Here is a 13,001-nt window from a genome sequence, read left to right as displayed (position 1 = left end):
TGCACAGGAAGTGCTCTTATGTAGATAGAGGCTTGCATATTTCGCTCATTCTGAGTGCTTGAAGTTCAATAGACGTCTATCTCCCAAGATTCAACTCTCATTTGCTTTCAAACTCCCAACAAATCTTAGATTTGGTGTGCAGAATACACAAGAATATTATCTCTCTTTTTGGTATAGGTTTTCATCAGTCTTAATCAGTGGTTAATTTGACATGAAATGTCATTCATATCACCATTGAAAAAGATATTGCATTCTTTCTTCCTTGATAGGGATATATGATTATATGCACCTCCCTTGTATACTGCTAACAGAAAAAGAGGGTTTCCACACCTGTGCATGCACATATATAGCTGGCTGCTGTGCATTATTTAGACAGCTTGTGCTAGAAAACAAAGAAAAACTTATGTCTTTGAAGATAAAACGCCAAAAACACTTGGGCGTAGCAAGCGTGAGCGTCCAATAATCGAAGCTATTAAATCGAGCAAGATTAGATCCAAATGATGAGCAATCAAGATTAATTATATGATGAGAGGGCTTGGAAAGGCATGTTGTTGACATGAAGTGTGGGCCAAAGTTGTCGAATAGCGAGAGGTTAATGATGGCTGTACGCACAGGTGTTTGATGTTGGAGAGAAAACAGCTTTTCAGGGGATAAGAACGTGGATTGTTATAAGAAAACACTTCCAAACATATAAGCGAATTGAAACAGGAACTCGATTGTAGATGTATTATGTTCTCAACCACTTGAATTATAAATCTTCTTGCAATTCAATTAAGTGAGATTTAGAGCGTTATCATATTGGATAAGATTGTTTTTCTCCTCCGAATCATGATTCCGGATGAATTTTGATTTTAATATTTTGATAAGGTGTTTTATAATCACGTTCATTGTAACAAAATTATGTTTGACGAGAAATTCTAATATTTGGCATCTCAAAATAGGTGATGGACTGGACCCTTGTATTTTGGTATGATGCGACATCAATCGTCTCGTTCTACGACAACCACACAGAAGAATCGCTCTTGCCCCATAACCAACTTACAATTTAGACCACTAGCTCAATAAGGGCAAGATGTAAGGGAATCATTATAATTTTTTGGTATCTGAAATTATTAGACTTTGAAGCATGCTAATTTGTTTTAATATTTAAAAGCATGTTTATTTCGTCCACAACATGTTTGCCGTTGCCTACACCGTACGGCAATCGCTATTTTTTTTTTTTTTTTTTGGGGTCAACTACGGCAATCACTATTGCAAGTGCTAATTCAGCTGATCAGTCTCCTATCGAAATCGAATTTCTATTTCTGAATATGGGAAACATTTTTAAACGTTTCCAAATGAAAGAGAAAAACAAAACTTCTAAGTTTTGCCTTTTTAATTAGTTATGGCAAGAACTTTCACAATTCTTCTTCTTTTTATATTTGGGTTGCTTTTTGTTTGTTTCTTCTTTGAGTGTGGACTTATGCATTGAATTGCATGAATCTTTTAAGCAAAAGAATCATTGCACGTGGTTTTTATTTATTTATTTATTATTTTATAAATATTTATTTATATTTTATAAATTAAATAAATTAAATCTGTTTAAAAGCACTTCAAATATTTAAGCTTAGGCTCTAATAAATTGTAACCATTCAACTCTTATCTTCGTAAAAATTCACTTAAATCGGGAAGCAATTAGTTATCAACGGTAACAAAATAAATAGACAAAAATAACATTTTTCAATAAATAATGAAAATATTCACAATAATTAGTCGTTTAAATGGTCTATAAACTAAATTATTCGTTTAAATGGTCTAAAAACTCTTCATTAATTGGGGCTTTGATCCTATTGTTACATTCTGTCAATATTACCATCAAATATAAGGGGAAAACGATCCAGTTAAATAAATAGTAGATAAATTAAAAACTAAAAGTTAAAAAAAAAAAAAAAAAAAAAACCATTTCCTAACTTCCAGCCTCTAGCCTCCAGTCCAATAACCTCATTGCCCCAGTGCCCCATCTTCTCTTCCCCACAGCCTATCCTCTCTTCCCTTCCTTCCATGAGAGAGAGAGAGAGAGAGAGAGGGTGGGGTGGTTCGTTAGGTTTTTTTGGGGGTTACTTTTTGTTGTTTTTTATTCTTTTATAGTTTTTAATTAATTTTAAAATTAAAGGAAATTTTATATTAATTTTTAATCATATATGTTAATTTTTTAGTTGTCAAAAGTCTTATTTACCCTCACAAATGTTGCATGTGCTGCTCACACGACTAAATTTAACAGAAAATATAATGGTATGACCAATACTCTAATTAATGGTAAATTACTCAAATGGTCCTCAAACTTATACCTGATTTACATTTTGGTCTCTCAACTAAATTATTCATTCAAATGATCCATTAACTCTATATTATTCGCTTCAGTGGTCCTACCGTTTAATTTTCTATTAGAATTAACCTAATTTTAGGGTAAATCATGACCAATTTGCCCCCATATTTAATGGAAATATTGACAGAATGTAATGGTATGACCAATAGAGCGAATAATATAGAGTTTATGGACCATTTGACCATTTGAATGAATAATTTAATTGAGGGACCAAAAATGTAAATCGAGTATAAGTTCGAGAACCATTTGAGTAATTTACCCCTCCAATTAATAAAGAGGTGGTGAACCATTTGAACGAATAATTTAGTTGATGGACCAAAATGCAACTATGGTATAAGTTTGATGACCATTTCAGTAAATAACCCATATATGGAATATGGATGACCACCATATCATCCATTACCTCCAGCTTTTAATGAGTTGTAACCTCTGTTATTACTATTAATATTATAATTAGTACTCTTTAACCTACAGTTTATGAGTTGATTTCTTATGGTTGTAAGCCTATAATTTGGTGCTTATCAAAGATGAACGATAAAAGTTGATAGAGCAAATTCTATTGTCCTTCTTTTCTTTTTTCTCTCTACAATTTTCCTCTAGTTTTATAACACATAGCTAATTAAGGGATTTCCGATTTAGGTGAATTTTATAAGGATGATCCTTTTTTGAGGATATAAGAATGAACAATTCCAATACTGAGATTACATTATAGAGTACGCCAAATTAATTGGTTAGTGTTTATCAATTTATTAACTAGTTAGCGATTGAATGCTATTGCATCTTGTACAACAAACAAACAAAATCCTTGAATTTATAGTACATGAGTTAGACTTAAAGTGAAGTAATATATCAAGACAAATTAACATAGAATTTACTTCTTTTCATAAACATGCGGCTAAAAAATGAAAGTATATATAGCATCCATTAATATGGTGAATAAAATTAGAGAAACATAATTTCCTTCAATTCAATCCCATGAAAATGAAAACCAGAAGGTATGTTTATGTTGGAAGGATGTTCTTATTTAAATATAAAAAAAAATTACATTTCGATATTTAATGATAGGTTTTCAAGTTCAATTTTAAGAATTATCCCGATTAGTTCAATTGCAAAATTGTTAAGTTATTTGAGTATTTGATTATTATTTTAGTTTTATCTAACAAAATGTATTTTTGCTTTTATACATTTGAGGAGATGATCAAATAGCTTTCTATTTGAATGATTTTTTCAAAGTATAACCCCATGTAAATACTAAAAATAGACAAATTCGATCATTTTTGGAGTGCTACTATTTCTACTCATGTCTTATTTTCTCTTTTACCTTCTCTTCCCACCCACCTTGTAAATTTTAAAAATACCATTTAATTAATACCTTCTCTCTCTCTCTCTCTCACGCCCCACCGCTTCACCACTATACTCACAATATATGAGCATGACTTGGCTTCTTAAGATTAAGGAGGAATTCCTCCTCAATTTGAAGGAGCCAATCTTTTTCCATTTGAATCTACCAAGTATGAAAATTTATTGGCAATTGATGCATCTTATTTTCCATCTCCTAACAACCAAGTGGTTAATTTACAATTTCTAATATTCCATAATGTTTTTTAAGTTGAATCAGAGAACCCAATTTGTTAAATTCAGATAGACAGGCCATTGACCCACTACTAGCAACACCGATATTGTCCCCAACTTAACCACCTACAAAGCCCAATAAATGTAGAGTTTTATTACAAAAGGCCTCAGTGATATTAGTAGTACAACCATTCATTATATGTTGTATTTTATTTAGTCAAGTTTCTGATATGGGACTTATATTCTTCAACATGCCCCATCACATTGGACCATCACATAGTGAGCCACACGTGGAGCCAAGTCAGCGGCTCACTACTAGCAACACCGATATTGTCCCTAACTTAACCACCGACAAAACCCAGTAGGCGTGGAGTTTTACCACAAAAGGCCTCGGTGATATTACCATTCATTATATGTTGTATGTTATTTATTCAAGTTTTCGATGTGAGATTTTATATTCTTCAACATGCCTCCTCACGTGGGAGCACCACATAGTGGGCCACACGTGGAGTTAAGTCCACACTGGAGTCTAACATTCAAACCCAACATGTGAACACCACATATTAGGTAAGAGTAAACATTCAAGTCCAACATGTTCACACCACATATTAGGTAAGAGTAAAGGCCCAATCAATCAACCCGTCTTGATACCATGTTAAATTTCAAAGAGATGGGCTAATGGCCCAATACTAACAACACTGATATTATACCCAACTTAACCATCTTCAAAGTCCAGTAGATTTGTGATTTTATCACAAAAGGCCTCGATGATATTAATAGTGGAACCATTCATTATATATTGTATTTTATTTAATCAAGTTTCCTATATGAGACTTATTTTCTTCAACACACCCCCTCACGTGGAACAACCACATAGTGGGCCACATGTGGAGCCAAGTACATATCGGAGTCAATCATTTAATCCCAACACGTGAACACCACATATTGGGTAAGGGTAAATGCTTAATTCATGCCCAATCAATCAACTTGCTCGGATACTATGTTAAATTCAGAGAGACAGGTCAGCAGCCCACTACTAACAACATTGATATTCTCCCCAACGTAACCACCTATAAAGCCTAGTATGTGTGAGGTTTTATCACAAAATGGCCTTAGTGATATTAGTAGTGGAACCATTCATTATATATTGTATTTTATTTAATCAAGTTTCCGATGTGAGACTTATATTCTTCAACACTGATGTGGAATGGTATATAGATGCTGATTGGGCTGGTTCAGTCACTGATAGATGTTCTATGTTTGGGTATTTCACATTTGTTGATGGTAATCTTATTACTTGGAGGAGTAAAAAGCAAAACGAGGTGTCTAGATTTATTACCGAGACCGAGTATCGTGGGATGGCACAAGGTGTGTGCGAGTTACTATGGTTGAGAAGATTGTTGAGAGATCTTGGGTTTGGACCCCAGAAACCCATGGATTTGTATTGTGATAATAAAGCTGCAATTGCGATTGCGCATAACCCTGTGCAACATGATCGTACAGATGCTGATTGGGCTGGTTCAGTCATTGATAGGTGGGGTAGCTGATAGGTTTATCATTTTTTCTTTCATTTTTTGTTCAATTTTTATAAGGCCTAGCAGTGTTAAATTGAGGTTTTGTTCAATTCATTGCAGTGTTAAATGAGAAGGTGTCGGTTAAGGCTTTGTTGGTAAGGGGTTTTGTTCAATGGGATCATGTTTAGCATTAACGATGAAGTATGTAGTAAGTGGTTATTTAATTGTTTGGCTATAGATGCAATAGTTTATAGAGATATTTAGTGATATACCCATTCTTAGCACTAATATTATAAATAAACCCCTACACCATTGAATTTCTATAAACAAACCCAAAAAAAACTCAGAAAATGACAGCTGACCTTATTGAATTTAATATTGATTATTAAATTACTTTGATACCCTATTGAGTATTTTGAGTGTTTTGAGTATTTTTATGAGATTTTGGGGTTGGGTTTGTTTTAAGAAATTAATGGCAGTTTTGTAATTTATAAGAAGTTAAAAGATTCTTTGTTATGATGTGTAGGGGTCTTTTTATTCCAGAAGCTTGACGAATGGGCTTGGGCTGCCGAAAAGAGAAACATGTGTGAAATTGCCCCTTGAGTCTGAGTTTAAGAATCAGGCCCCAAGAGTGTTTCGAAAGGATAGCTGAGTCTTAGGAAACACCTTGGTCTTCTTCACCAACGAAACCAACAGTTGCTTACAGATAAATTCTGGGGCTTGACACGAGAGCTTGTGGCATGAGAGCTGAGTATTCGTGAGTTTAGCATGAGAGAGAGAAGACTTGGGGTTTCCTATGAGGAATAGAGGCTTTGCGAGAGATGAAGCTTGCTCTCGAAATCTGTGTTGTGGAAAGAGAGGTAGAAGATGAAAGCATGGATAGCTTTAGCATATTTCCAGTAGCTTGACAAAAGCTTCGTCAAGCTCATGGGCGATTTGACAGAGGAGAAAAATGGAAGCAATAGAAGAACAATACTTGAAATCGAAGGGTTCCAGAGATGAGAGATGATGCTTGCTTTCTCTGGATGTGGGTTTTGAGAGAGAGGAAGAGGAATTGAAGAACAAAGCATGAAATTGAAGGATTCCAGAGTGGATGCTTGCCTTCAATTCGTTCTTGTATGTTCTGTCCATCGTGAGTTGTTTTGCTGGGAAGAAAGTGTCTCATTTTATAGGGGCTAGAAGACTCAATTTTATCAAGCCACCATCTTCTTTTTTCCTTCACTTTCTTCCATTTATCTAGTTTGGTGAAATTTCTCTAGCCTGAACCCATAGACACGCAGCTTTTTGGGGTTCTAAGGTCCTCAAGCAGCTGGACTCTTCATGTGGGTGAGGTGCCACCCGCTTTTGCTTCTTGTTTTCTCACCAAAACTTGAAGAGGAAAGAATGGGTAAAGGTGCTTGGTCAAAAAGGTGATCAGCACATGGGTTTGCTTGCTTTTGCTGGTTTGGCTTTGAACTGGTTTTAATAGAGCACGACGTTGGATATTTTATAAGATGATGGGCTTGGCTGTTTTGTTTCCAGCGGTTTGTGAGTTCCTTTGATTTCGTCATCTTTGGAAGCTTTGGTGATGTGGGATTTTTATGGGATATGGCTATTGGACATTTTTAAAGATGTTTGGGCCTTTTCTTAAGGTAATGGGCTATTGGGTTTTCTCTCATGCTTGCCCATATATTTGGACTCAATGAATGGGCTTGAGTTTTGGTGCTCCCAAGTAGCCCAAAACTTCCACTCCTTAGACCATCAACGAGCCTCGTGAACCATCCATACCATAACCCGCTCAACAAGCCCCATGCATTAACGTGGTTTGGGCCCACTTAAGCATGGCGTGGCATGTTGCTTATTTACTTGACGTGGCATGTGTGCAAAGCGTATATGACGAACTTTCGCATGCCCAAATCGGGTTTCTTTTTTATAAGGTATTTCGCATTGGGCTAAAAATTTATTTGAGCCGAATGGATTTTTTGGGCCTCAACATGATGTAAATGAGCTTTGGGTGTGTTTCTAAAGTCCATTTCATATATGGTATTTTTATAATTTGAGCCCTTATATTGGGTATAATAGCGAATCTCTCTATTTTATATTCAACTTTAATATAAGATTCTTTTTTTTTCTTGGAAAAAAAAAGAAGAAGAAAAAAGTAAACATGTGTTAAAACCTTAAATATGAGACTGAGGGGCTTAGAAATTATTTTACAAAAGGTTAAATTTATATTTAAAATTGGGTGGAGAAATGAAAATAAAGCACTATTTTTGTTGTATGCAATCTGACCGCGTTGTTTCAAATTCCAAGAAGGATGAAATCCAGGCAACATCCCAAAAGAAATGTGTGGGGGCCCACTATCAAATTGCACGACATATCTCACTGTCCTCCCTCTCCACCGTCCACGTCATCATTTGGTCCTACCTTCTGTTACTTATCCTCTCCCCTCGTAAACCCAAGGAATTGTTCCCTCCACCCAAAATAAATGCTCTCTTACTCGCTGAGAGTACCCAAAATATTTACCCGCCAAACTTACGCTAACAGCTGCCATTAGCATCTGTAAAACGACATGTCGTAGTCTTGCAACGGCGAGTACGACCGACTAACACATTCGAGAGCACGACAACAGAGATAGTGGTCGGTCACAACTTGGTAATGTCTGCTGGAGATCGTAACCACTCAAAAATCGGCACGTGGAATTGCTGCTCTTCTTGTTTCTTATGTTCCACGGAGACTTTTTAGACAGTCCACTGGAGCATAGGAGGGGATGTAGCCAAGCTTAACGAATAAGCTTTACATCTTTTTGCATTGCTGCCAATTCAGAATTAAAGGCCTACCCATGAAGATGCTTCACGCAAGCAAGTAGACAAGGGCAGAGAATTTATACACAATTTAGAAAGAGAGAGAGAGAGGGGGGAGATAGAAAGAGAGAGATTGTTGCTATAGCAATGGAGCGCTTTGAGATATTGAAGGATATTGGGTCTGGGAATTTTGGGGTTGCAAAACTGGTTAAGGAAAAATGGAGTGGGGAGCTCTATGCTGTGAAGTTTATTGAAAGAGGGCTGAAGGTAACATATGCAATCTTTTATTTTTTCTCTTTCATTGGTATGAAATTTTGATTCTTGGGTCTCTCTTTTTTCCCCATTCATCTTGATAGGTGAGAAATTATCATACTCGTTTTGTTTGTTTTTTTCATGGAGGGACTAATTTGAAGCATTCTTCTGTGTTTACAGATTGATGAGCATGTACAGAGGGAGATTATGAACCACAGGTCCTTGAAGCATCCCAATATAATAAGATTTAAAGAGGTATAACTTTGAGTTTGATCTAATGAAATAGTTCTATTCGTATCTCAATGAGAAAAGGTTCTGCAAAGCTACGTTAGTGCTCTGCAACTTGCAAGAACTGTTAGAGAATCAGACACTACTTTTTGTTAATAACAGAACATGCTTTTCTATCTCCACTTGTTTTAAAGACTCTACCTTTTTCCTCCATTATCTTGGCATTGGAACCAGGCTGGCTACAGTGAAAAATTTATGCTTCCTTAGTTGGTTTTCAATGAGTAATTTCAAGGGGTTTAGCATATTTGAAATCAGATGAGATTTTTTCCTTATTTATTTGACTGTATGTCTGTTAACTTTTGCAGGTCTTGTTAACACCAACCGACTTGGCCATTGTCATGGAATATGCAGCTGGAGGAGAACTTTTTGAAAGAATATGCACTGCTGGTAGATTCAGTGAGGACGAGGTAAAAATTAGAACAAATTCAATGCTAAAAGAATATCCAGCTTTTTTTTTTTTTTTTTTTTGGTCTGAAGAATATCCAGCTTTTATATATATATACTTGGGTTTTCTTTTCTTCAGCTACAAATGTTTAGATATTTTAGTAGCTGTTTTGGGTTTTTTTTCCTTGATGTCCTGATACTTTACATGGGTATCTGTAGGCAAGGTATTTCTTTCAACAGCTGATTTCAGGAGTCAGTTATTGCCACTCAATGGTAAAAACCTCAATCTATCAAAATCATAATTAAAGTTTTCTTTGTTGTAATTATCTCCAATCTTGACCTTCCATCCATCCCTTACTGATTTTGTATGTTTTCTATTGCAGCAAATTTGCCACAGAGATCTTAAATTGGAGAACACACTTCTAGATGGAAGCTCAGCACCACGTCTCAAAATTTGCGATTTTGGTTATTCCAAGGCAATTAACTACTTCATTTACAGTACATTCAGGCCCGTTTGATAACTGTTTCAGTTTTCATTTTTCGGTGTGTTAATTCAATTTCAATGACTTAATTTCCTTTTTGTTGCATCTTATAGTCATCTGTGTTGCATTCCCAACCCAAATCAACTGTTGGAACACCGGCCTACATTGCACCAGAGGTCCTGTCAAGAAAAGAGTATGATGGGAAGGTAAGTTTACTAATCTTTGTTGGCCTGTTTTTCATGTTCGATTTTTGGTCTTGTCCTTGTCATTTTGGGGCCAACTATTTGGTCACCTAACATCATGTCTTCACACTTTTTTTGTTCTCTGAGAATCTCAGATTGCGGATGTTTGGTCATGTGGGGTTACTTTGTATGTGATGCTTGTGGGTGCTTATCCCTTTGAAGATCCAGAAGATCCAAGAAACTTCAGAAAAACACTCCAGGTATCTATCATTGTGGTATTTGTACCATTTTAGTTTTGCCTCTTGCTATGCCTTTTAATGTTGTGGCCTAACATCTATAATTTGCTAATGCCTTATTTCAGCGGATTCTTAGTGTCCACTACTCCATTCCTGACTATGTACGCGTTTCCATGGAATGTAGACATCTCCTTTCTCGAATTTTCGTTGCTAACCCCGAAAAGGTATAATTCCTTATACTTACAGCCCTCGTTGTACACATGATTGATTGCTAGTCGTTGATGGTTCATGCTTAGAAAGAAAACCCTTTTTTACTTTTTTGAGTTTATACACTTTATTTTGATTCTTTGACAATAGTCGTCAATATATGCAGACGGCTGACACCCGTGCCTAGAACGAAAACGATTTTTCACTTTTTTGAGTGTTTATACTTTTAAGTCCTTATTTTGATTCGGTGACAATAGCTATGGATATGTATGTGTGATTGATTCTCAGTCGTTAAATTTGATGCAGAGAATAACCATCCCAGAAATAAAGCAGCACCCCTGGTTTCTGAAAAATATACCAGTAGAATTCATGGAAGAAAACAACCTGCAAAGCAGCAATCAAAACCATGAACAACAATCATCCCAGAGCGTTGAAGAGATTTTAGCAATAATTCAAGAAGCTCGAAAAGCTGCAAACGGTGCCAAAATTGGCGGGCTTTTACTGGGAAGTATGGATCTTGATGAGATAGATGATGCTGACATAGATGACATAGAGACAAGTGGTGATTTTGTTTGCGCATTATGAGTGTCAAGTTCATATCACATACAGCTTTGCACCTTGCAGCTGCGGGCCAAATGCCATTTCCAAAAAGCAGTTGGAGATAAGGCATTTTTTTTCTTCTTCTTTTTCATGTGATGTTGGGGAATCAAACTGTCTCTTTTAAAGAGTGATGGTTATTTTCCCTTGCTTGGAAGCTTGCTGTCTTAGTCTCTGTGTGAAGTGGCATTATTTCCATTATAGGGTATTTATTGGCTGTTGCTTCTCATATTTGTAATTTGCAAAATTCTCATAATGTTCAGCTTCTTTTTATAATCTTACCTGATTAAGATAAATCTTTCTCAGTCACAAAACTGCACATTTTGAAATTCTGTTGGCCTGTGACACAAGCATAAAGTGATCAGTGATAAAATATTAGTATAATTCCATCAACCTGATCCAATTTAACATCAAAACATTGATATTATATGCATCAATCTTCAGGGCGGATTTTGTAGCTAGTTTAGGTCATGCTCTCACAACCCTTCCCGTCTGTGTGAGAACGGGGTTCTTTTGTTCGTTGTAAACTCCTTTTATTTTGACTTTTTAGTGCCTCCGTGTTCGAGAGGGTTTCTCCTGTAATTTCCTTTTTCCACATAAAAATAAAGTAAAATTAAAAAAAATTGCAAAAGATTAGGACGATAATGTAAATATAATACTAATAAGAGTACAGAAAGGATACATATAATATCAATCTTTGTGATATCTTCATAGTGGACAGCATCATATGTTCATATTTAGCATTGCAAGTCCAATGGTTAGTTGCTCGTGCTAATTGGAGCATGTCATACAGTGCACAATTAGTTAATTGGCACTAATATGTTTCTTTTCAATTATTTAAGTTCAGATCCTCCACAATAAATGTCTGCTGTTGGATAATCTAATGGTTAATTATTTGAGTGGTATTTTATTGTGTAAAATTACTTGTTTTTATTGTCTTCTAACACGATAATGTAATTGTTTGCTCAATTTCTTTTGGGTTAGTGAATAACAAGTCTCTTAAGGTGACTTGGTCTGAGCCATGTTCACATATGAGTTTTTGTTGATTCTTCAATGAAATCATTCTCCCGAAATTTCCATCTAAAATTTATCTTTTCTGAAATTTAGTTTAATTTTATCTCGAATTTAAAGGATTTTGTTGCAATATGTCGTTGGGAAAAAGAGGGATTAATAAGAGTCAATTAATAGCTCTGATTGTCCCTGAACCAAGCTTTTTCCACCCTTGTGCAATTGAAATAGGCAAACAAACAATGTGAGGCTCAACTTTGCCTACATCAATAAACACAAATGAAGAGAGGGAAGCATTACAAAAAGTAGAAACCCAAACTAAATGTAGCTCATCACCCACAAATAAAGCACAAGGGCCAAACATAAAGATACAAAACCAAAAAAATGAGGTTTTCTCTTGTGAAATTCTCTCTAATTTGCTTTTCTGATGAATGATTTTGAAATGCAAACAGTGGCTTTCGTAGGTCCCAATGAGCTAAGAAAACATTTCCACCCCATGTTCATACTTGCGTTGGTTTTGTAGCCATTCATTCATTAACCACCTCATTCTATGGTTTTTCTTACCTTTTAACTTCGTCTTTATCTCTCTTTTCCACTAAAGCAAGGATAGCCTCTGTCTCCCCCTCCCGACTTAGGTATCATGCATGCTGCCATTATGTATAGCTCATACTCTGTCGTTTGGTAAAGATTGTCACTATATCCGAATTGTTGTTATCAATATGAACGTTCTCAAGGTGTAGTTTTTGGGAATATAACACATCACATGTTCAGTCGTAGTGCATATCAATGTGCTTCAAACTCGGGTGAAAACTTGAGTTTTTTCTTGGGTTGAGTTATTAGGCTATCTCTAACTCATGAGGCCAAACTCAAAATACCCCAAATTTTAGCATAACTTCTCTCTCAACTCAAGAAAATTAAGGGCTCAAAATTTGAGAAAACCCAAACTTGAGGCCAAATACCAATCCAGCTATTGCCTCGACTGGAATTTTTTTGGTGGAGCCCACTAAAAGCTGACGCAAGTCATGTGCAAAGTAGCTGTGAAAAGGGCCCACGCTGCTACTGCTGCAGACCTTCTCACGTCACGTGTCCCGCGCTTGTGATGTAGTCGTTGGAATCCAACATCACAATTCAAAC

The 13,001-nt window shown here is 35.8% G+C and overlaps 1 protein-coding gene across 1 annotated transcript; it reads left to right on the top strand.

Annotated features, from left to right (window-relative positions):
- The first annotated feature begins 8,064 nt into the window (after positions 1-8,064).
- On the top strand, positions 8,065-11,173 carry SNRK2.7 (SNF1-related protein kinase 2.7). Its single transcript, XM_008236848.2, has 9 exons — positions 8,065-8,498; positions 8,664-8,738; positions 9,077-9,178; positions 9,375-9,428; positions 9,539-9,631; positions 9,751-9,843; positions 9,975-10,079; positions 10,181-10,279; positions 10,569-11,173. The coding sequence occupies exons 1-9, from the start codon at positions 8,379-8,381 to the stop codon at positions 10,845-10,847; spliced, it is 1,020 nt and encodes a 339-aa protein (XP_008235070.2). The 5' UTR covers positions 8,065-8,378; the 3' UTR covers positions 10,848-11,173.
- The last annotated feature ends 1,828 nt before the right edge of the window (positions 11,174-13,001 follow it).

The sequence above is a fragment of the Prunus mume genome, linkage group LG1, assembly GCF_029339155.1.
Source record: "Prunus mume cultivar Tortuosa linkage group LG1, ASM2933915v1, whole genome shotgun sequence".
In the NCBI taxonomy this organism is placed as follows: Eukaryota; Viridiplantae; Streptophyta; class Magnoliopsida; order Rosales; family Rosaceae; genus Prunus; species Prunus mume.
The sequence above is the reverse complement of the archived record's forward strand: the minus strand, read 5'-3'. Positions and strand labels throughout refer to the sequence as shown.

Coding starts and splice junctions, on each gene's coding strand:
- SNRK2.7 (XM_008236848.2), top strand. CDS start 8,379: ATGGAGCGCTTTGAGATATTGAAGGATATTGGGTCTGGGAATTTTGGG. Junction 8,499..8,663: donor TTATTGAAAGAGGGCTGAAG/GTAACATATGCA, acceptor CTGTGTTTACAG/ATTGATGAGCATGTACAGAG. Junction 9,632..9,750: donor GCGATTTTGGTTATTCCAAG/GCAATTAACTAC, acceptor TGCATCTTATAG/TCATCTGTGTTGCATTCCCA.